Source organism: Scomber scombrus, chromosome 4 (genome assembly GCF_963691925.1).
Source record: "Scomber scombrus chromosome 4, fScoSco1.1, whole genome shotgun sequence".
Classification (NCBI taxonomy): Eukaryota; Metazoa; Chordata; class Actinopteri; order Scombriformes; family Scombridae; genus Scomber; species Scomber scombrus.
The window spans coordinates 20,487,765-20,513,715 of NC_084973.1; the positions used below are offsets into that span (position 1 = coordinate 20,487,765).

A 25,951-nucleotide genomic window follows, 5' to 3' on the forward strand; every position below is an offset into this window, starting at 1 on the left:
CTTACACATGGTTTAGGCACAACAGAGTCTGAATGATTCACAAATTAGGGCCCTGCAGATTTGAACATCTCAGAGTGTAATGAAATACTGTATATGGCCAAAGTCGTCTGTCCTGAAGACCAGACTGGAAGATGGAAACGTTCTGTAAAGTACTGTGAAGAAACCTGTCATTTACACTAAAGGGAAAAATACCAGTCATGTTGGAGATTTTAAAAACTAAGTACTGTTTGGTTTTCTGAAAATAAGCAATTAAAAAAGATGCACTAATGCTTGCAGACCTTCAGGCAACAGACCTGTTATTACTGCTTTAAAGCCTTCTTTTATGAACCAAAATAATTATTTTCATTATATGAGCCATGTTTACAACATTCGCAGGGGGAAGACTGCTCTTTCTTGTAAGAGTTCTCATAAAATTACTACTTTATTCTCGTAATATTACGACTTTATTCTTGCAATATTATGACTTTATTCTCGTAATATTATGACGTTATTCTCGTAATATTACAACTTTTTTCTTGTAATATTATGACTTTATTCTCGTAATATTACGACTTTATTCTCGTAATATTATGACGTTATTCTCGTAATATTACAACTTTTTTCTTGTAATATTATGACTTTATTCTCGTAATATTACGACTTTATTCTCGCAATACTATGACTTTATTCTCGTAATTTCCAAAAAACAAAAACAATTTTTTTTCTCGTAGTCTGGCCCTAATACTCCGTCGTGGGCTTCATAACACTGGTCTGAAGTGACAAATTATACAGACGTTCATATTGTAAGACTCATGCAATTATCATTAAAAATTGAAACTGGAATTATATCATTATCCTTATTTATGTGCACAATGCAGAAATCACATTATGAAGACAGGCCAGACACATTCAACTGCGCTGGGTCCTGTTGCTTCTCTCAGCAGGGACTGACAGGCTAAGCCACAGTCACACCCAGACAAAGCCTGTCAGGACTCTCAGCTCGTTAGAACCACACAGACACACACTGACAGGGCAGGAGGCTGATATCTCACTCCAATATAGCAAGACAGATGGAATGTCATAAGGAACAAGGATCTATCGATAACACAGACACTGACATGGATCTCTGATTGTGACGCATGTCGTATGTGATTATAGCAAATTAAAGATTTGTCATAATGTGCCAGAGGTGGTGATCAGAGTTGCAAACTTGGCTTGCAGATATGGCAGGTGCTATGAAATGTAAACTCATACTTTGACATATATTACATACATACTGTTCATCCCTTGTGACAAAATCTTCTGGAAAAATATAATTCAAAGTTTCAGAAATCTATACTTTGCTACTGGAAAAAATAAACAACAAAAAACAAAACAAAACTGTAAAACTGTAAAACTGTTGCAGTCTTTTTGTGGTGAAACACTGTTGAGTCATCACCATCATTAACCAGATTGATGCAAGTCAGTCATTACGGGGCTGCTAGTCTCCCCCGTGTGTTGTCTGTCTAGAAGTGGGCTGAATGTCGTGTAGCAACAAGCCACCATCATTGAGTCAACTTAATGCTTCAGACAAATGTGAAAATAACACAAAACAGGACTAGAAATTAACATCTTACCCCTCAACATAAAAACGTATCCAGTTTCTTGACAATGCTTTACAGCAATTAGAAGGAGTAGATATTGAGATGAGTTCTTTCAAAAATTCACAGTCGGAGCATAGAAGAATTTCAAATTGGTTGCTGCAATAATAGCTGTTGTCATTACTGGAAATGCCACAGTTAACACTTTTCTGGGCCCATTATGATGATTGAATAATTCAGGAGCTATTCTGCTTCATCTGTGAATGGATGTTTTTTTTTTCTTTCACTTTTACCCTTTTCCCCTTTTTTTAAAAGAGGAAATGCTGTTCCTAAATAACTGTTGGAAAGTGAAAACCGTAAGAGATTTAGTGTTTATACCTACATCATGGCAGCAGTGCAAACACCACAGCCATTGAGGTGATGTGATTTACTCACTGCACACATGATGAACAAAAAAACAATCACAATCCATCATTTCTATGACTGCAAGCGAGCATGCTTGTCAACACAAGAACTGTGGTTAAGTAGATAGAAATGGCAACGTGTAGAAAATGGTCCGACTCTACAGAGAAGCAGTCGAGACACTGCCTGAGGTAACAGGTTCCCTACCACCCTGGGTCTCAAATCATAGCAACACTATTTAGGACAGCACTTGAATTACCACCCCTCCTGGCTATTGCAAGCCACAGTGAATGCTGTGCTAGTGAGAGGATACTGTTTACGTCAGCGTCTGTATGTGTCTGTAGGGGAGAAAAATAATATTTTTGCAGGTTTTCAAGTCCCAGTTTCTGCTCTCATTTTGGAAACAATTTGGAGCAGAGATTTTAATCATAGAAAGAAAGCAATCAGCAGATAATACACTTAGGATAACCATTAATAGGCTTATTAAAGGCACTGTTTGCCACCAGGTTTACAGTCCCTCATTTTCTACAGCAGGAAATTATGACATATCATATGGTGATCACCACAACAATAAATTTATCACAGCCCAAAAGTAATTTTATAGACTGTGTTGTTGGCTAATCAGAGCAAAATGTGCAAAATCTGCTGCTGAGCTGTTGTACTTCATTAATCTAACCATACCTTGGCACTAATTGTTTGCGTATCCATAAAAGATAACACTAAAACATACCCAGACACTCCAGGTCGGACTTAGGTGTTATACTGACCAATGACTACATCCTATATCAGCTTTATCTTACCACCACATCCTGTGAAATCATTAACAATTGTACTTGTAACAAATGACAGTCAAATATTTAGTGAAATGTACATTTATGAGAAAAAAACAAACAAACTAGTCTCTTCAACTCTGAGAGGCCGCCGGGGGGGGGGGGGGGGGGGGGGTGAACCGATAGAGCGTACATGGTTTATTGATCAACCATGACGATCAATAAATACACAACGTGCTGCAGATCAACATTTAATGTTACATTTTCTCTGGAGTCTAGATGGTTTTTGCATTGTTTCAAAGTCACACTGTCAGAGCAGCACTTTGTTTTGGGATGGTAAACTTGACTGAAATTGAATATTAGGGATAAAGAGAGAATGAGGTCTGAAGGAACATAATGCAAATGTGACCAAAATCAATTCAGCAAAATGGGCTTAATCTATCAGAACAACTGATGTAGTCTGAAACAAGTCCAAATGTTTTTTCACTTATTTCTGAATGACGATAATGTGTATACAGTTTTATAGTTGTGTAGCTAAATGGACGCACAGTTTTACAGTTAGTTTTCTACCTCATCTTTTTTTTCTGCCTTCTAATAAAGCTGAATATGAAAAATGGGTGTGATTAATGTCTCTTCCCATTTTCTGGTGTCTGTTGACAACAGAACTTCACAGGTATAAAAACATGTTTTGATTGATGGTCTTGCAAGCTCCAAGCTAACTAAAAAACAATCATATGTGGACTCATACAACGACACCCTCAATTAATTCACTATTATACCTGTGCTGTTTGACAATAGAAACTGTAAAGCCCATCAATGACAACACTTTTATTGTGTGGTAGGGTATATTGATTTTAAAAACAACAAAATCATAGAGAGCTTGAGGTGACAAAAAGCTGGGCTTTTGACATCGCTGCCAAATAAGTACTTTGGCAATATCTGAGAGGCAGACAAGTTGACAATCATGTGTCAGCCGCTTTGAAAAGCTCAGTCTTCCCTGTTCAAATTACAGAGAAAAACTGGCATTTTCAAAGGAAGAGGGTTTTCAAAATGCCATAATAGATGATAATGCCAGTTTAATGTGAATGGGCAATCATATGTGGAGAAAAATACATTTAAATTCATTGGCAGTAGAATACACATTATTTCAGAAAAATATAGAAGAGACAGGATGTGCATCACACTAGTATGCTGCAGTTTTGGATGCTGGAGAAACGCATCAGGTAAGTCCAGAGAAACTGCTGCGTATGTCAGCAATATAATACTGGCAGGAAAGGATGCCAAGTTGGAGGCCAAACCATCAAAAGCATCATCCCATCAGAATCTGTCAGCTTTGATATATGGCCCATGGGAGTGACAGGAAGAAAAAGGAGAATGCTACCTAATGGTAGATTCCATGTCTGGCTATGTGTTGATCAAGTCAGTATGACGATGTAAGGTCAGCAGTGTGGTTTCCCCCCTGGAGCAAAGCCGTAGTGCACTGTGGGTGCCTACAGAGCTCAGAACTGATAACGGTACTTCAAGAATGCCATCCTTGACAAAACCACAGAGATAGATTGGAAGAAGACTGGTACAGCCCTGAACTCGGCCTCAGACTATTTTCTCTCTGTTGGTCAGGAGGTGTGGCTAAAAACAAGGGAAATATATATAGCCTATATATGAGATGCAAGAGGAGGTAGTGGACATACTTGATCTCAATACTGTGAAGTTAAGAAACAATGGTGCCCAAGGTGGTGATCAGCTGAAATCAGTACCAATCTAGAGGTAACTAGGAGCTGAAAGAGGGATGGCTTCAAGAAAACAAATAATTTTCATCAGCTGCTGCTGATGATAGAGGTTCGAGGAGAATCAATGCCTGCTGGCACAAACCCATTGTTAAAGGCCTTACAGCCTTCAGGGTTGGCTTTTTAGGGTTCGTTATAATTCTTGATTGAAGTGCTGCTGGTTAAAGAATGCATACTTCTTAAGTGCTGGGTTTTTATTTTCTTTTTGGCCTTTCTCTGTGGACATCCTTCATTATCATTTATAATTACCTCATGATTGATACATTATGTGAACAAAACATTAAATCGTTTATTTAACACCAGAGAGGCTAGGCAGAGTTGAGGATGGGTTGATGATTGATTAGGGTTCAAACGCATTCAAGTGTCTTCATGACCCCAGTTTGATACTCACATGTTCAGCAGTTTTACAGATCATGCACTGATTTGCTTAATGAAACAACCTATTTCAATTTAGGTACTTGGGTACCCTTTTCTTTTCAGCCATCTGTGTCCACTTGATCTTTCTTTTGTTGTGGTTGGCATCTCAGGTATTGGAGAAATGACATCGGTGTAGTCAATGAGTATTACTGGTTATTTCTGATAACCTAGGTTCTCTGTGGTAGAGTGGGCTTGTGGAAATTCTATCTCCTTGTCTGTGTTGTCTTCTCTCAGAATCTGTGATCCAGCTTTTCCATTTTAACTGGGTCATAGTTGAGCCTTCTCCATTACCTAGGCCTAAAACGGTCTCCTACAGTTGGTTTCAAGGGGATCCTAAGGCCACCAGAATGTAACATTGACATTTTTCTGCCCTTTTCAATAAATAAAACAAGTAGTATGAAAAACAAACAAACAAAAAAAAATAGAAAGTTTAGTATTCAAGGTATGACAAAAACAGTAAAAGGCTGGATATGTAATAAGGGATAAGACTACTAATGGATAGAGAGGGAGAGAAAGCAGTTGGAGATGAAATGAGGAAGGCGGAGAGGAGGAGGTAGCACGAGCACTAGCAGGGCAGTACAAAGAGCTTTAACCTTTATAAATGTTGACAGAAATCTGCTCGCTGAGAAATGTTGTGCAATCACAACAAAAACCAGTCGAGCAGAAAGGAACAGACGGGGGGGGGGGGGGGGGGGGGGGGGGGGGCCACACAGTGTGTGACTTTGCCCCTGAATAGTTGTGATTTCAATGAGCGAGTTCCAAAGGCAACCAGAAGGTAACACAGATTTGATAAGAGTACATGAGGACAAAAAACTACATGAGCACCATGCTCTACTAGTTACTAGAGAGTTTCACCAGCTTTTTTTCATTTTTTGCGATATGGACAAAATCAAAACCGATACCTTGAAAATGATATAATGACAATATTCTAGGGAGGACCATTGGTGCTTTCACAAAATATTTGCATAATGAGATTTTTAATAAATAATCATCAGTAATGTGGATTATGGAGTATGTGGTCAAAGGATAATAATAAAACAGCTATAACACTCTGGCATGTTTACAAAAAAAAATTAAAGCACTTCGGTGTAATGCAGCCTTTTAAACCAGGAAAAGACAACACTTATGCCATATCACGATATTACGACATTCAACATCTAGTCTCATATCATAATATTAATATAATATCAATGATTTCCCAGTCCTTATTCATTCTCCTCCATAGCTACACTCATTCTCAGACTTTTCCCCTTTTCAAAATCCTTCCATCACAACACACAGAATTAAAATTATGTGTAGAGCTTATGAAATTTACAAAGCACAGCTCTTCACGCACAGATGAATACGATGGATAAGCTTTCCAAGGGAAACTGAGCAGTAATATTTCCCAATACACTCTGTGGTCCCCTGTTTTAAAAATGGGAACCAACAATTCCTTGTTAGTCCATAGGTACTGTCCTCAATGATGCAACCCTGAAAAGATGTATGAACTGAAATTGCTCCAGAAATATGAAGAGCCTCAGGATGAATTGTCTCCCATCCCTGCCACTGGGGAGCTATTTCAGTGACATCCGCCAGAGAGATGAGCTTTCCTACTGTATGTCATCTATCGTTTCCGCAGAAGGTGTGTCAGTTGGGTTCAGAAGTTTCTAAATAAATATCCTCAGCTCATGTCCAGAGTTCACCTGATAACAGTAAGTCCCAGTCTACTTCCTGTGTCATCATGACAGTTAGCAACAATGGGGGGGGGAGGGGTTACTAGAAAATTCAGAAGTTCACAATTCATGAAGGCTGATGGAGATAGGCCTGATAACCATCTTTATATGTGAGGCCTCATTTGCCCGAATCTCAATCAGAATCTTCGTAAATCTCGGGATCTCTTCGGGAAATATGTCAGGTTCAAAAAAATCAGGATTTTCCTTTAAAACACTAAAACTACTTAAAATTAATAACAATAAAGAAATCAAACAGCCTTATAGACTGTTGTATATAGACTGTAATTATAAGCAAGGAATGCTGACCTGTAACTGTAGATATTCAATCAATCTGTCAGTGACTAAAACGATTGCAAGTGAAGGAAGCGAACTAAACATAGGCTTAATGAGAATACATTTTCATAATTTAGCATTATGTTAGAATAATCTAACAAAATCAGTCTAGGATCCTGCTCAGCTATACTGTCAACATCTATGCAGCAGATGACTAATCAGCCCAAGTTTATGACTAATAGCTCTTCCATCCATTCATGCATGCACCCATCCACTTAAATTTAGTTTGAACAAGGCATATTTATATATGTGTGATATATACAGTTAAATCGAAGAGATACACACCTTTTCTGTGATGATCCGGTCCACACACTGCTTTCCTGTCAAAGGCAGGCTACATTTGTTCAATATTTTGTGTTTTCCACCCTGAAAGAGAGGAGTAAATGGTTTAAAGAAAGACTGAACTACAGAGTTGGTTATCCTATTATGCCAGTTAAGCCTTTCAGTTACATGTTAATATTTTCATGGATGCAGCTTCAGTTTTAATATTTCCAGGGATGCAGCTGGTTTTGTACATTGATCCTATTCCCTAAAGATATATGGCACATATTCCATGTGTGAGTGTGTACCTGCCATTCATCTTTAAGAAAAAGATGTGCTTCTCAGACACTGCCTGAGGAGCACATATTATACATCACACACGCACACACACTCCCTTCCCATCAAGAACGGGCTTCAGGGCAGTAAATTCATGCTCACCTGCTGCACCATCTGGACTAAAGCTGAGCACCAGACAGGCTCCCATTAGCAAAAAACAGCATGCTTCTGTGAATACTAAATGTTACGTTGCCCTTGCATCATGATGATCAGGACTGTTTAAAGTAAACCAATTCAGTTGGACTGCCTACTGCTCTTCTCAAAAGCCCTGTGGGATTACTCATCTCAAGCTACAGCACCAGTCTAACTAATCAGCTGTTCATTAAACACAGTGTCCAATTCTGACGAATGAACAGGAGATGGTTTGTGTGCAGAACCTCATATGGATGGGCTGGCAATTTCTAGTACAGAGCCATTAAGCAATCCATTAACAGAATTATCCTTAATCAGTCATGACACTCACACTCATTATTGTAGGAAGCAGATACGCAGTGAAGGTACTAACATGGAAGAAGAAAATTGAAAATTTAATTTGACCTGGATTCTTGAGAAACAGTGTTTGGGGGCAATTTGTAAAGGAAATGTTGGTTGGAACAAGCATAGCAAAAGCACATACACCACACATACATATATTTAGGGGCAGTGGTGGCTTAAAGGTTAGAGATGCGAGCTTATGACCAGAGTGTCGCTGGTTAAATTCCCTGGACTAGCAGGGTTGGAATCTGGGTTGGGAAAGTGAAGAAGGAGCACTCCCCCTCCCTCATTACCACCACTGAGGTGCCCTAACCCTAACCCAAACCCTTTCACCCCACCTGCCTAATCAGGGTATTGCTCTCAGTGAATTTTTTTATTAAAAAAAAAAAAATATGTACACACCTTAGCTGAGTGCTCCATGGTGACCACCACCTTGGTTCCAGCGCTAGCCACCAAATCCATGGCTCCTCCCATTCCCTTCACCATCTTACCCTAAGAAAGGTAGAACAGAAACAGATCAAGCTTTATTTTGGGGTGGACAATACAACAGAATCCAATCGAAGAATACCATTAACTTTGGCCTCAAAAATTACCATACAGCTCACTGTGTACCAAATAAAATAAAACCAAACAAAACAACAACAAACAAAAGCATTCATTTCATTCATAATCACTCACATAGACACATAGACAGTTCTGTAAACAACCGCTGCTCCTCCATACAAAATGCATAAACGTTTACAAAGCTGCTTTGTGACTCTGCGTCCTAAATGCAAGTATGGAAAGATCATCTAACACTTTGTGCTTTGCAAAGCCTAATTTTATCCCCTCAATAGTAAGAGCCTGAAAACCTTCACATACTGAGACGGAGAACACAGAAAAGAGAGGGGAATGGATCTTCAGCAGTGGAAAAATGTGGTGAGGTTACAGTGGCAATATCACACTGTTATGCAAATTAAAGATGATGAAATGTACTCATAGTATTTTAAAAAGAAAGTTGTTTCTTTGTCCTGGGTCTTATTTTAATAGTTGTGATTATAATTTGGGTTATGATAACATTTGACTCTCCAACATATTTGATAAGTGGAAACAGTGACAGACACAGTTTAAGAAACATTGGAGAAATACAGTTTCTCAAAAATGAAGTGGAACAGGTTTCAAACATTCCCAGTTTATAACATCTGAAACACTTATTGCAAAGTGGGCAGGGGGATGATCATACCCAGTGTCTATTAGTTTATGTTACAATAAAAACTGTTGCACTGTGTCCTGTGGATAGAGTAACACTAGCTGGAAAGACATGTTGCTATTGAATTTTTTATGTAATGTGTCTACACTGTGAGCAGTACCAATGAAATAACATTTCACTTCTTTTGTACTGGGGCGTCAGTAGAAATGTCAGAGACATATAGGTCAAAATCTGAGCAAATTAAACCAAAGCCGTCTGCATGGACAGATACCATTGTAGGTCAGTGAGAAAAAAAATGTAATTGTTAATGCAAACCTTTAAAAGCAGAAGTGGTCAGAGCTCATGGTTCTTGATAAATCTGAGCAGCAGACATTTGTATTTTATGTTTTCTTTTGGTATCAAAGGTTGCACTAACAACCCGAAGTGATAGTTATAATAATATAGAGTTGGAGAAGTATTTAGAAATACCACATTGCAAGTGCCTTTACCCACCAGTCAAGTGGCAGTTTACATCCATGTCTGTCCAGACTTTGAAGGAATTTAATGAAAAGGTATTAAGTGTATTTTCCTTGTATGTGTTCACTCGCTTGGTCAATAAAGCTGATTCTGATTGAACAGAAAGTTGTTGCCATGACAGCAGACAATGCTTGCAATGACAATGCACATATGGATGTTGCTGCAAAGAAGCTACAAATTCTTAAAAAGTGGATGTTTCATACACAACTTCAACCCGGGAGCAGAGAAGAACTGTACAATCGCTACAGTTTCAAGATGGGCACCCAAGATTGGTGTCACCAATTCAGTACCTGACCAAATGTGAAATACGGTCTCTCGGATCTCTTTTTCTGTGCACACAAGTTATGGTGTTGAATAATGCCCTAAAAAGTATTTTTGCAGAACATTATGGTGTCACAGTGAAGCTGATATTTGACCTTTTGGATATAAAATATAATCACTTCATCATTTTATCCTATTACACATTTGTGAGAAACTTTGTCACAATTACTGTATGAATTCTTGAGTTATAGACTCACAGGTCAGTCTCTAAATGCTTCTTTCTTAGAGACTGAGCCAATCCAACGTCTTTAGGGCAGTGTTGTTTTCGTCAACGATGACGATGACGAAATCATTTCGTTGACGCCACTTTTTTTCATGACGATAACGAGACGGTGACGAGATAAACATAGCTCTCTGATGACGAAAACATGACGAGACGTGTGTGAGTTTTCGTTGACGAGACGAGAATGGACGAAAATGTTAGTGTGTGATCTGTCAGATGTTTAAAATGCGTGACATTTCTCCTTATTGTGTGTGTCAATTAAAACCTAAAAAGTATCTGCTGCTGCCTACAGTCTATCCTTGTTTGGTCACGCCCACCACCTGGCGTGCAGCGCACAACGTGCTCAACACGTCACACTGTTGTTACTCATCAGAAATTGGACCATGATGGCGGCGGCAGTTTCAACACAGGGGCTCGGTGGTCGCAAACGTAGAGACGACATATGGGTGTATTTTAAATATAACCCAGCAGATAATAAAACAGAGTGTATTGTGAAGGAAGACAGTGACAAATGTGGCCACAAAGTAGGCGGAAAAAATACGACCAACCTTAAGCGGCACCTTAAGGCTCGCCACAAGGATATTTTTTTATATATTTTTAATACACAATCCTTAGATCCGAAATTTGCCGTTGGGTGGAAACCTTATATGTCTAAAACCATTCCTATATTATTGTTATTATTTGTAAAAATAGCAGATCTGCAAGCTTACAATGTGTTGAACTTATAGATCTGCTGCTATTTTCACAACTTATGTGTGACACTGCCCAACAACAATCTCCAATACTTATTGACCTAAATTAATTTGTTAAAAGACTACACTTATTTTTATTTTATTTTTTTTGACTAAAACTAGACTAAAACCCTTTTGAGTTTTCGTCGACTAAAACTGGACTAAAACTATCACAAATAGAAGTGACTAAAATGTGACTAAAACTAATAAGCATTTTAGTCCAAAAGACTAAGACTAAGACTAAATCTAAGATGCTTGTCAAAAACAACACTGCTTTAGGGCAGCCTTTCATATTGAGGCAGTGACATGCAGTTCCCTACAGAGGAGGATAGGGGGACAGCATCATTTCTAGTAAGGCATGTTCTTGACAAAACATAAGGTATGCTAGAGGATGTTATCGCCACCATTGAAGCAACTACCGTGTATTTAGAAATCACAGATCTTTGATTGTCTGGTATCGCAACATTACATTGTGTTATGGCATGTTAAAATGTCGTTTGTGAGATCACAGTGACCCTGACCTTCGACCACCAAAATCTAATCAGTTCATCTTTGAGTCCAAGTGGACATTTGTGCCAAATTTGAAAGAATTCCCTCATGGCTTTCCCAAGATATCACGTTCACAAGAATGGGACGGATGAACAGACGGACAACCTGAAAACATAATGCTTCCAGCCACGTCTATCCCTTTATTTAGTACTGTATTTAGTATTTAGTACTGTCATCAGTACTGAATACCTGCCTGATGTAAACCTGGTTAACTGCTTGGGTTCCAGTTAATATTGACTGCTAAACGCTACCACTGCTAGTAGATGACAAGAACGTCCAGGGGATCACTGGAACACCAGACATATAATAGCAAAGAAAAATATGAGCAGAGCAGAACACCAGCAAAGAAGCCTCTGCACTGTAGTAAAGCAGGAATCCAACTTGGACCAGGAAGCCTCTCTTCAATACATTGGCCGCTTACTACAGCCAAATGGTGCAACATGCGATGCACAATGTTGCCATTTCCTGCGTCTCTACGATAACAAAAAAACAAACAAAAACCTTTACTCAAATTAAATTAAAATCATTAAATATGAAAATCACACTGGGTTTCATTAAAGTGAGCCAAAAAAGTCCTTTTTAAAATAATAGGCAATCTAAAAGATCATCACTGCAACAGAAGTGCCACTCGGGTGAAAAAGTCTCTCATTGTTCCCAATAAAGGTTTCCAAATAAGGAAGGCTGACATGCAGATATGGCCACGGGGTGATGGCTGAGTAACTGAATTAAAATCCCATTTGCTCATCAATCATGTGAAGAGCCTGCTTTGCGCTCTCTGCTTGATAACCAGAGGATATATATGGCAAGTGCGGTGCATCATAGGGATAAAGACTGCCTCCAGGGATGCCAGCTGGGTGGAGAAGATATCAACAGAAAGTAGAAGGAGGGCTGGGAGAGGGGTGGTGGGGTAGAGGAACTTGCAATTAATTTATATACTTTAATGTATTATCTTATGGAACACCATTGGAAAATGGCCCTTTATAAAAGCTCTCATAAAATCCTTAAATAAAACCACCCACATAGTGTCAATTTTGACATTTAACCTTCAAACACAATCTTTCCACTGTTCTTCACCTCTCCACCTTTTTATTTGACACGCAGTGACTATTAAAATGCTCCAAAAGGAAACAGTGTCCTTTTTCATATGATCAATGCTAATGCACTTTCTGACAGTGAAAAGGCTAAGTGGCATGTGCACAGGCCCTTGGGGGATAACACTATTGGACCAGCAAGTCTGGACTTACAGCTGTGTGAGCCAGACACCTGCTAATGTACTCCACCCAGCAACTTGGCTGCTGTTAATCACAGAAGGCATCTGTTTTGGAGAATTAAACATCCAAGTTAAATTATGAGCCTGGTTATGATCAATAAAAGACTAAACGAGTAATGAGCATTTGGAGGAAATTAAAAATGATCTTGTTTTGATGTGGGAGCAATGAAACTTCAGCTGGAGCCGCCCTTTATTACAAAAACGTATTGTTTTTTTGTTTCTGGGAAACAAAAGTGCAGACATTAAGTGACTGGAAATATTATAGGACATTAATGTTTGATTGAATAATACTTTTGAAATTACAGGACTCAGCTACACTGTGTTGTATTGATGTAACAGCAGCCACATATAAAGGGCTGTCAATTCAGTTTGTGTCAATCCCTGTTTCTGTGTGTGCATGTATGTGAGTAATTGGTCAAATATCTCACTAAAGCAAATACTTATGAACTTGTAATATAGAATAAAAAAAATATATAAAAATCACATTTCCATGGAGATGTTTGGGTGTCATTGCTCACTCAGTATTTTAAATGACCTATATTGCTGGGAGGATTGGCATTTGCCTGCCTCTGATTTACAGCTTTGCATGTAGTTAACCGAGTCGGCTTTGATCTATGCTGCTCCTTGCAGCAAAAGTAAAACTTATCGTGATCTGTATGTGTGTTTGACGAAGAAAATATTCATGAAATGATACAATGGGATAAGCTAATAAATCATTCAATCCCACTCCTAAAAAATAACTTTATTCAATCCAATCAAGCCTTAAACTGTCTGTGAATGTTGCCTGGTTATGCATGATGGCTAGGCTTCTGTATACCTGTTCACCTGTGAGTCTGGCAGCCAAACAAAATTGGATTTCTCATGATTTCTTGCTTCTTCACATTAAAGCCATCTGAGAATATTATTCTGCAGAATCAATGATTTCATGGAGACTCTTGAGCATGGAGGTTTCCATGGCATTTTGTTTTCAACAAGGACAATATCCAAGCAATGAAATATCTCTGCCTAAGTTGCCAACAAGAGGGGGATAATTAAGTAATTTAATTAAAAAAGCTTTGATAATATTAACCTTGCTGGTCTGACTGTAGCCCCATAGGTTTTTAATTTCCTCACTACTCTGATTGTGTCCTTTTGTCTACTGTAATCCTAGTGGGGACCTACTCACATTACATTGGCATTAACACATGAACATTCTTAGATGTTATTCAACTTCCAAGCAGTGACAATTTTTGCTCAACTGCACAGAAATATACTGCTGAGAGACTACTGTTGTTGCTGAGTTGTTACATAACACATTGCAGAGGACATAATTCTTGACGCTTTCAGTTAAGAATATGAATTTAATGTTAATGTTAATTTCATTGTTTCACTATTTAGACAGTAATGAGAAAATGTCTTTGCACTCTTTCCACAGATGTTTTCCACAAGTTTCTTAAAACAACCATTTTACATTTTAACTGCCTTACTTAACTATCTCTTTGAAATTAATCCTTGCCAGAGGCAGATATACAGAAACCCACACAAATGTTAATTAAAAAGGCGTTAGGGAGGATGTTAACGATGGAATAACCATTCATATAATGGCTTTAAAAGTGAGAGATAATGTTTGGGACTGCAGGAGGCAGTATCAGTGGTGCATAACCCAGATTACACAAGACTTCTCAAATTGAAGCGCTGCTGCGATGATATGGGGCTTTCTTCCTATCTTTATTTAAGAGTGTGGTCTTTCAATTTGACAGCGTGATTTATTGATTTCACGTTCAGATTTATAATGCTTTCCCTCAGAACCCTGTCCTCACACTCAAATAGCTCCTGCTTGTGCTTAGATTTGCTCTGCCTCTGCTCAAACGGTAGGCTTGCACTCAGATGTATTGTTGCTTGCACAGATTTCCTGCTTCAGCTTTAGCCCTTCTCCATGCGTTCAAAATGCCTCTGTGCGCTTGGGAAACGTCTGCTCTCATGGTTTTGCTCTGCTGTCAGATTTTTGTGCAGCAACCCTGTCAAAATTCCTTAACCATTAGAATGCCAGGTGTAGTGTTGACCAATTAAATAATCGCTGCATCTTTGTAGGCATGTTCACATTACTTGTGTCCCTTGATTTTGGCAGCCCACAATCTGCTAGAATCATACTCCTGGATCATGAAGGTGACATCGTTTTCTCCTCTAGCACACCAACAGGGGGCTAGTGTGCTACACAGCTACTATGTAGCTATTACAGTAGAAAGTATGGGTACTGGTATATATACAGTATATTAACTGTCCTTTTATTCTAAAAGTTACAAAGAAGGCAAGAAAAGTAGATTTAATAAAGGCCTGGAGGGTGGGAATGGATGAACCCAGTTAAAGAGTAACCGCCTGCAGGAGATGCTCTAAGAAGTAAAGTGAACGCCAGGAAGCAAGGATCATTTCATTGGGCAACAGGACATCTGGCATTCTATTGGTTTGGGGATTTTGACCAGATAATTGCACTAAATAAATAAATAAATAAATAAATGAATAAAAATCTGACAACAGAGAAGAAATCTGAGAGCAGATGTTTTCGAGTGCACAGAAGCAGCCTGAGTTTGAGGAGAAGGGCTGAAGCTGAAGCACAAGAAATCTGTGCAAGTAACAATAAATCAGAATGTAAACACAGTTTGAGTAGAAGCAGAGCAAATCTAAGCGCAAGCGGGGGCTATTTTAGTGTGAAGGTTTTAGAGAAAGAACTACAAAATCTGAATGTGAAATCATAAATTATGCTCCCAAATTAAAAACATCCCACACTTGAATGAAGATAGGAAAAAAGCCCTGTAAAGCGGTGAAGCGGTAACGAAACTGCTGCCAAAATTATTTCTATCAGTCATTTACATACAGTACAACACTGCTGGCCAGAATCAGATTTTAGAAAGTCAAGAAGATCGATTTGGAAGCCAATTGTTTCCAAAACATAAAGAAATGGCGCTTTTCCACTACACAGTTCCAGCACGACTCGCCTCGCCTCGCCTCGACTTGCCTCTACTCGGTTCTTTTTGCGTTTCCACTAGGGAAAGTACCTGGCACCTGGTACTTTTTAAGTACCTGCTCTGGTGAGGTTCCAAGCGAGCCAAGCGGGTACTAAAATGTGACGTCGACACCATGCTGGCCCCTGATTGGTAGTTGTCGCTGTAAAAGTCATGAGCTGTCCCACACAAGAATCAAACCCGGCATTTTTAAATACCGGCAGCAGCGTTACAACCATAGTTACAGCCATATGGCTCAATTTTCTTGCTTTGTGTGTGACAGAAAGCCTCATACAGCAGCAAGTACACCACTGCCTCAATGTCCTCCATTGTTTATGTGTTTTGTGTCGCGTATAAAACGAAGTCACAGCAGTTTCGCGGAGCCGTGCTATGACGACCCCGCCCACGTTCAGGAGGTACTTTTTTGTAATGGAAAAGGTCTGTTTTGGAACCGTACCGAGGTGCTGGAACTGTGTAGTGGAAAAGCGCCAAAATACTGGTGTTTCAAAATATGCAGCACTAATGCATGAGAAAAGCATCATGGGAAGAGTGGTTTTACTAATACTGTATTTATCTTACTCTTATTTCTCAGGGGTTGCTTGCATTTTTTTGTGTTGCTATGACAACAGAATACAATTTCCTCATTTGTTCTGCAAATGTTCACTTCTACTCAGTAGCAGAAACACCACAGAAAATGACCAACCAACTGGACTTCTTTCTCTCCCCCTCAAATTCTCTGACAATCTCCGTTGTCTGATACAAATGGCTTTGTATTTAATAACATAGCGATGGACTGCCACAAGTCGTTGTTACTAATGACGAGCACCAGGACAGAGAGAAAGACAGGACCGAGAGGAAGACAATGGGCTGCCTGTTCAAAGAAAATGAAAACTGTTCACTGTGTTTAACTGTTGAATGCAGTGTGATGTACTGTGAGAAATAACATATTACAAACAACACAATATTTTCTTTCCCAACAATGACCAATGACCTTTAGATCAATTTGGACTTGAAAGTCTAACCAGGTAAGTGGGAACACTGGAGATTGTGCATAATGAAATATGTAGCAAGATGGCATAAAGGTAAAGATCATTTTTGTGGCTGATCCCAAATAACCAGATGCACCAGATGGTTTGTTACACAGAACCATCTGAGAGGTCGTCCTTGGAAACTGTTTGAAAAAGAGCATGTACTTTCAAAAAAGACTTGGCAGGTGATTGAATGAACCATCTGTCTATCACTATCTTACCCTTGCAAGTCAGCCGGATTCACAAGATCACAAAATCATTCAAGAATCCTCATAGGTCACTAATTGGTCCAAACCACTGGTGTTTCGGACACAAGTGCATAACAAGATGGATTCTCAGGTGATCTTGTGATGTTTTGATCTTGAGAATCCAGTTGTCTCGCAAGGTAAGATCACAAAGCCCAATACCCCAATTTGATCGATGAATACATAAATGAATATAAAACAGCAGTTATGTTAACTGACATCCAATCAGAAAACCTCATGTATTATATATTAGGGTTTTTTTTTAACCTGCAACAGAAAGCATCTTCTTTTAGGTATTATATTCAATAGCATTTAAAACAAAAGGGTTAGCTCCACTCCTATTCTCATATTGGGTGGGGCACAATCAAGCAATAAAATAAACATAAAATAATGCACACACAATGACACTGTGACCTACAGTATATGCTACTAAAACACTGAAGTTCTAAGAAATAAGCAGTATGCTCTTTAGCTGCTCCTTCATTAAGGCTGCCATCAGGCCTTATCATGAGCACTTGAGCAAGTAACTGCACTTTAATAGTCAGTAGCTCGAGCAACTGCAGCACTTAAGCCGCAGTTATACTGAGCGACCAGGGGGTTGGAATGCATGTCTGATGTCGTGCTTGGTTTCTCTGTTTCAAGTCAATGGCTATCATACTAAATTCTATTTCGTAAAATACATAGCTGTATTTGAGTTCATCAGATACATTTAATGGCTTTGGTCTTCTTGAACATGTATTCCTCACAGATTATTTTAGAGAGAGAGATAGAGATAGAGAGAGAGAGAGAGAGAGAGAGAGAGAGAGAGAGAGAGAGAGAGAGAGAGAGAGAGAGAGAGAGAGAGAGAGAGAGAGACTTCCTTACAGATTTTGAGGAATAAGTGAAAAGTAAAGTAACATTATTCAGACAGCCAAAAAAAATAATTATTGTTCTGATTTTGAAAACAGTGTGCAGCTGGCTGTTAGAAATTTACGAGGAGGTGCACATGAAAGAAAACAGTGTCTTTTTGGAGTTGTACGAAGGGTATTGATGTTATTTCATCATACAGTGATACAGAGTATGGTACGTTACACAATCTGGGCCTGGTTTGGTAACATATCAGTTAAGTTAAAATCACAAATAAGCAGACTGGTCCACATGAAAGTGATGGGGGTGAGGAAGCATCATTCTCTCCAAATGCTCTTCGAGAAGACTAGAGTTAAACAGGCTATGGAAATTAATGCTGACTCGTCCTATATCCTGAATATAAATGCTCCCATATGGTCGATGTTACAGAGTTCCAATTAAATACAGGGAAAGATGTCTGAATAGGTATAAAAACTCTTTCATCCCTAACTCAAGACACAAGGAGGGTGTGAAGTGAGGGGTTGTGTTGCATACATTTGAATGTACTTTATGCCTGTTACTGCACTATAATTGTCTGTATTTTTATGTGGCAGTATTTATGTAAAAGACAAATTCCCCCTTTGGACACATAAAATAATCATAAATCTTGTCTGCATCATGTGTAAAGACCCTAACACTTAAGACAGTTTGATACAGCTCCACCAACTAAATGATAAAATAGCACATCAAATCAAAAATGCCATCCTTTATTCTATTACCCCTTTCTCTTCATTGTTTTTTCCAGATGTTTCAGGCTGAGCAGAGATGTAAAAGCATTTCAAAGCCCTCAACTGGAAAATGTTCATCGCCATTTTGCATATTAAAAGCGTTTAAAATCAACATAATCATGCTGAGAGTACTGCATCCCTGACTCCTACGTAAAACATTTCCAATTTCACGCTATGTACCCATCTTTAGATAGTGAATAATTTTCATTATCACAGAAGGTAGGAAATGTAATTCTCTTCATCCATCCTTTCAAAAGAGGGGATAATGAAGATTGAAGCGTAGGTGAGGACAGAGGTATTGCTGTGTTGCTGCATTGTTGCACTGTACAAACTGTCCAACACTAGAATGACTAAACAAGATAAACGCCCTGCTTCTGAATATAAACTGCAGGCCTTCCATATCTGCTCAGCATGCTTAATCAAGCGACTGTTAATTAGCAATTACCATAAACAAACAAGTGCAACTAAAGAGGTAAATAGAAAAATAAATTACATAGCAAAATTTAGAGATTTTTTTGCATGTCTCGTTACCTTGTGTCTGTATGCTCTTGGCTGCTGAGAAGGGCTGCATCTAAAAAATGTACACTTCAGTCAAGCAGAAAACAGCTGTGTGCCACGGGGCATACTGGGTGAGCCCTCCCACATTGTGAACAGGCTTTTAATGGGTTCTTGACCTTAGTAATCATTGAGGAGAGCCATGGCCACTGTGGTCTTAAGGCCAATTGAGCTGATGAAACATCTAGCAATAATGTTGGTCACCGATTATACTGTAGAACTCACAAACATCCCCTACACCCCACTCTGAAACCATATCCCCATACTCTTGAATAACAATAACCAAGGTCTCACCCTTTGGGAAACAGTGACAGCCAAGACATTTCCTTGTTAGAGAAATACTGGAGGCCACCATGCATAAAATAAACTCAAAATTGTCTTAAAATTAACATACCACAAGAAACTGCAGTCAATTCTTAATACAGAAGTCTCGCTTTGTGTTACTGTTCCTCTGCAACAACTCTGTGCAAGCACAAAGAGGAAATTTGGTGCTAAAAATACCATCATTTGGGATAACTCAGAGTGCTGAAGCCATAATGGGAGGAACAATTAGAGTGACCGATAATCCCTTCGATGTACATATGCGCTTGTTGGCATTCTTTGAAGACAAACATGAAAAAATGTGAACCAATTTTTTAAGATCTACAGTATATTTATACCATACTGTGCATTGCAATTCAATACACCAGCACTACACACAATAGAGCTTCATATGACCAGACCTTTCTGACACAATCTCGACAAAATCTGTTTATATACGCTTCCAAAAGCAGTTATGTGAAAAATATCTATTGTACTGATGATTATGTATGTTTGTGACCTGAGTAGATAGAGCAGAAAGCATGGATTTGGAAAAAAAGTAAAAGGAGGTGTGCCATCAAATCCAAACTTACTGGGATCATCCAGTTGGCTAAGTCTCCGTGTTTTGACACCTGCATGGCTCCCAACATTGTCAGGTTGATATGGCCCCTACAGTGGATGAAGAAACAGATAAAGACAGCAATCACCTTCTGAAATAGTTCAACTTCTGAGCTCCTAAGTCCACTCATCAAAAAAAAAAAGACATTTTGACCCATTTTTGATTCTGCCCCAAGACAAACACATTACACACACAACCACTTAAGTGTTCTCCTGTTTTTGAGAAGAAACATATTTTACACACAAGTTTAAGACTTTTCCAATGATAGGGTGGATTCTCTCAACATAAGTAAGTGTCTTAACGTATCCCTTCTGTTTCTAGATACCAATCTTTGAGTGAAACCTTGTGACAAGGTTTTCTTTTTCCTGTCAACAATAAAACTGCTAAATCTCCCTACAGGTTTATTTCTGAACTGTCTTTGCTCCATTTGCATGTGCAGTGAAATTACCAAATTCTTGAGGAACTTGTTATTCCCATGTTACATAGCAGGTGTGAGGCCACAAACAGAGACTAACATGTGAACAAGTTTAGTCATAAGGAAGTACAAGTCTTAATGTACTCCCAGGATAAGAAGTAGCTGGTGTGGTACCTGAAGAAACAATAAATCATATGTTGTGTTATTCTTTCTCAGCAACTCTGGACTCTTTAACTGTGTTCGCACAACAGCAGAAATGCACGCAAACACGGACACACACACACACACACACGCACGCACGCACACAGAGCCAGCATGGTTCTGTTTGGTCCTGGACAGTGCTATTTATGAGCACTATTGGATTTCCACTGGGTGGACAAACAGAACTGATGCTGCAGGGAGTGCGGGTGGGCAATCTCAGACAGCTGGCAAATCAATACGCACCAGAGACCTTGGGAATATTGGCACGGCTGCTGTCTAGTTGTACTGGTGACAGGAGCAATTTTTTGTATCCAGTGTTACAAATCATGGCCATACCCTGTGGTCAAATCCTGCTTAATGGTTATAGGTCGCCTGATGGTGCAGGTGACAAACTATTAAATTGAGAGAAATATTTCTGAGAGTCTGTAGGATTAACCCTTGTTAGCGGATGTTAATAAGCTGTCTGCAAGGCTGGATATGTCAAGCTTATCTAACTTTCAGTCAGCACCTACATTTTCAAAGCTTGAGCATCACGGCCTTACCCTCTGATCATGGCAAATGACTCATCGCTGGAGAAATAGGCAGCCCCAGGGAGCACAGTGACAGTCTCCTTCCCTGCAAACAGAAAGCTGACATGCTTGATTTTTTAAATTTTTTTTAAAACAGGGTATTTTGATTCATTATTTATAGCAGTATTCTGTTAATAGCATACTAATATAAAAGCACCACACTTTACATATAGATATAATCCCAAATAAAAGTAAATAAAATGATGAAGACATGAATGGAACAGTGTTCATCTATTAAGTAAATGTGAAAAAAAGAACTGCACAGGCCTCAAATGACCATCTGTGTCATCACAAACAATCCATTGTGTTAAGCATCCATTTAAGCGTGTGCTTACCATAAAGATAATAATATATGGGAAATCACATTTTAGCTGAAAAGCTCAGTTCATCCATTCATAATTTTGGTTTGCTTATTAGTTAGATCAATGCTGTCAGAGCATTAAATGTTTCTTTATATTGACACATACATTTTCAACTGGGAGGTATTGATCAGGATAAACCTCACCAGCATTAATCAGGTCTGCATCCACTGCATCCTCTGTGGGGTAAGGGCCCTATGCAGAGAGGAATGAGGATAAACAAGACAGTGCACACAGACGGTAAGGCACACATACACTCACACATGTCACTCAGCCTGACCGGCCATGATCTTTCCAGGGAGAGACAGACACAATCACATTTCTCTGATTAGATGAGACATTGATTTTCTCAGTGTTCAGCAAAGGGAGCAATCCTTTTGGATAGAGGAGAGGAGACGAGAGGAGAAATGAGAAGAGAAGAGAGGGAGGAGAGAGCAGTACCTCTTTAAACTGGCACTCATACTTAAAAAGAAACTTTGACAAATAAGGCATTAGCATAGACGCCTACACTCTCCTGTCAACACAACTGATTGGAAAGTCATTCTATAGCAGCAGCAGTCTTTGTTGAATGCTCAGGCAGCAAATAATGACTGTGAGAAAAGAAATATGGAAGCGAAAGTGTCAAACTGCCACACTCTGTTATATAACAAACCCAGCACATTTCAAATGAGGGCCCCAGCTAGGAATGATACTACTCAAATGAATGGCTATTCATCTTGCTACATACTCAGAGTACAATGCAGTCTGCTGCTTATAACATCAGTCTACACCAAAAAAAATGCTGCTTGTTAGCTTGTTTAGTCGAGATTTGAAGGACTGAAACCTGAGGGGGGGAAAATATCTGTAGTCTTACCAGTCCCAAAATTCCATTCTCACTTTGGAGGTGTACAGTGATGTCTGGTTTTATAAAGTTGCTGGCCAGCATGGGGATACCAATACCAAGGTTAGCTGATTGTTTCTTTGTTAAAGACTGGAATGATTCCATTTGTAATCATGCAGAGAAAATGTATTAAGGTAAAGATAAACATACACAGTATTATGCTAAAAAGACAGGTTCACAGTTGTTTAAGTCAGGTGCCCAAATGAACATTGAAATAGGTTTTTCTTGCAATAATCATTTCTGTTCCTGTTCATAGTGGCCATTAGAAGATCCCTGCATAATGCACTTACAATCTAAGTGATGGGGGCCAAAATCTACAGTCCTCCTTCAGTGCAAAACTGTATTTAAAAGTTTATCTGAAGATAATATGAAGCTTCAGCCACCCAGATTACTCAAATCAAGTATATATCTTTCAACGTTAGTCTTTTTAGTGCCAAAGTCCTTTTTTTGTACTATACTTCCGCCCCAGCTCAACAGGGATACACTGTCCGGTTAGAGCTGCCATGGTTACCGCATTACTGTGGTAATGCAATCTTGTTACACCCACCGCAGAGTCAAGTTTATCACTGTGAGCAGCTCGAATGATGTGCCAACCAAATGCTGATCTATATTCTTGCTGCAAAGTCAGCCTCTTAATGACAACACTGGTATAAAGACAGACATTTAGACTATAGAGCCTAAAAAGAAAAGACTACTACAAGAATAACTGCTAAAGTTTACTGTATTGGTCCGAATATAAGACAGCTAGGGTTTTTTTCCTGGATCTTTTTGAATGGATGAAGTACCGGTATAAAACCGACTCCTACAGTGTTGAGAGTGTTGCATTATGACTCTATGTTGCTAGGCTAGAGAGTGTCTGTTTATAGTGAATGTGTTAGAGTCAGTCAGCCCTAAAAGAGTTTTGCTAGTCCTTTTAACCTGCAGGAGTTTGTGAACGCTCGTGTAACATGTTTTTTTTCTGCCATGACTAGTGAAAACGAGTACAAAGCTTCTTCCAATGTCTCTGCTGCAGAAACAGAATATGTCAAGCTGTCAAATACCACTGTGATAGATGATCAGGAGCACACAAAGACAAACAGGCAGTCTTATAAATGCTAACTGCCAGAGAAAATATTTTTTGACCACTCTCATGAGCCTGGAGACTGTGTAAGTATATGTAACTATACTATGAACTAGTTATATTCGAAAAGTACAGGTGTTGGAAAAGGGAGGACTGTCACGTAATCAGGGTCACCTTATATTCAGGCTAATATGGTATTTAGGAACCAATTATTTTCAAACACCTGAGGTTTAAATGATTTTTTTATGGCAGTTAACACAACAGTTTGACTGGCTTCACTAATTTGTGCAGTACCTTGTGTTCAGTGTTCATAGTGGCACCTGACTGTTGTTTTATAAAAGAAATGAAAAATTGTGAATCTATCCTTTAACAGAAACTACTATAGTATGCTAGACCTCCGCTTCAGCGTCCTCATGACAGTCATGATGTGTGAATAGGCTCAAACAATTTTGTTTGGACAATGCTCAAACCCACAGAAATATGGTCCAATTATTGACATTTTAAGATACCACATACTATATAACACGCTGAATTACAGAGGGAATGTGAGTAAGTCCAAAATCACGGAGTGGTTAATCACACTTCACTCAAAAATGAAGGAAGCTTTCATGAGGAAGGACAAATCTTATAAAAATAACATGTGAAATACTGAAAACATAACATGTGCAAATGCATAATTTACTAGTGCAATCAACTGGTGCCAAGGCTACAATTATTCATTATGTGTGTAAAGAAGAAAGGGAGCCAAGGCGTAGCATCATATGGCTATTGGCCAACACCTGCTTTGCTTTCATTTGTTCAAATGGGAGGGAAGCACCTAGAAAACAAATAATATATAATCAGTGGGACTGTATGATTAGTTCACTGCTTGCATTCTTTTAAAAAGGATACCATACATCCCATCCTGAAACTCCAGAGCAGCACGTCGAATGATCCTTTCCCGAACAATATCGGAGTCCTTCTTTGGTCTAGGCTTCTCCTCTTGGCTTTTCTTTACTGTGCGTTTCTGGAAAGATTCAGAGATATACAAAGAATCAGGACACGTCATGTTGAGAAGCGACTGTCTGGATGAGCAGAGCTGGTTTGTTTATATTTTTGAACAATGATAGAAATATGTTAAATCCTGGATTAGACAGAAAAGCTTGAACTCTACATTTTGTTGTTACAAGATTAATAATTGATTTTTTATTATTATTATTTTATAATTCAATGCAAAATTAAAAAGCCTTGTTCTGTACCTCAATCCTTTTTTCAAAGCTGGACCCCTGGACAATCCTATGGACATAGATGCTCGGTATGTGGATGTCCTCTTCAGCAAAAGTCCCAACATCCACCACCTCCTCCACCTACATGGAGACACAGAGGAATGAGCACAACCTTCGCCTGTAAAATGTCTCATGACCTTTGAGATTAAAGTTCAGATAAGAAAACCATGCACTCATGGAATTACACAACCAGGAAATAGCCTCTGCCTACCCAGCTATGAAATTTAACAGATTAACGGATAAAAATGAACAATTTTTGCCTTTCTGCAAGCTAATCTCAAAAAAAATTACCTTGATTTTTAGGTTATCAAGAAACCAGATAATCTGAAGCACGTTTTGATTCATTTTGATCATTCCTGATCTAAATATGAAGATATAAAATGAAAATGCATTTATTTTAAAGGAATGCAGGAATGCAGAATTTCTTTTATTTTGTTAGATATTAAATCCTAAATTGAGGTACAAACAACAGTTCTGGTGGCGCACAAACATATATTTGTTCTCCAAATATGATCTCAGAGGTTTAAAAATCATGTTTTTTACAGGGAAGAGAGTGTGATATTTGTGGGAGAAGGTCTTGCATTTGTTCTTTTAGCAACTCCAGCAAAATCTGCCTGTGTACCCAAAGCCAGCTCGGCTGACTGAAAACAGAAGAAGATCATCTGACACAGCAAGCCCAGGGGACAAAGCTTGATCCTGGGATCAAAGTCGATACAGAGTAGTGGTGTCTGGAGGAGATGGTTTTGGCATTGAGAGGACTTTGGTTAAACCAAACACAGAGGTCAAAAGAAACATGCACTTTTGAGTGTGTAAAAAACAATGTTAAGCTACATGTCTTCATTTTTAGGCCTATTTCACAAGCTTTGCCTCTGCCGTTGCCTTTAACACTCTTACACTGATTATATTTTAGCTCAGCTTATTCTCACAATCTCGGTGAAGCTGCTAAAACCCTGGACACTCACATTATCTTAATATATCTTTCATAACACTTTAATTTCTCTAACATTTATGATG

General features: G+C 38.8%; 1 protein-coding gene across 1 annotated transcript in view; it reads right to left on the reverse strand.

The window, feature by feature from the left end:
• The window catches only part of oxct1a (3-oxoacid CoA transferase 1a), a 49,276-nt gene that overhangs the window by 1,425 nt on the left and 21,900 nt on the right, over nucleotides 1-25,951 (reverse strand). Inside the window, exons 8-15 of the mRNA XM_062417551.1 lie at nucleotides 24,911-25,018; nucleotides 24,564-24,678; nucleotides 22,586-22,680; nucleotides 21,879-21,927; nucleotides 21,347-21,419; nucleotides 20,163-20,238; nucleotides 8,454-8,543; nucleotides 7,266-7,346 (exon numbers count right to left, since the gene is read on the reverse strand). Coding sequence (XP_062273535.1) covers nucleotides 7,266-7,346; nucleotides 8,454-8,543; nucleotides 20,163-20,238; nucleotides 21,347-21,419; nucleotides 21,879-21,927; nucleotides 22,586-22,680; nucleotides 24,564-24,678; nucleotides 24,911-25,018 — 687 coding nt within the window. The remainder of the gene's footprint in view (nucleotides 1-7,265; nucleotides 7,347-8,453; nucleotides 8,544-20,162; nucleotides 20,239-21,346; nucleotides 21,420-21,878; nucleotides 21,928-22,585; nucleotides 22,681-24,563; nucleotides 24,679-24,910; nucleotides 25,019-25,951) is intronic.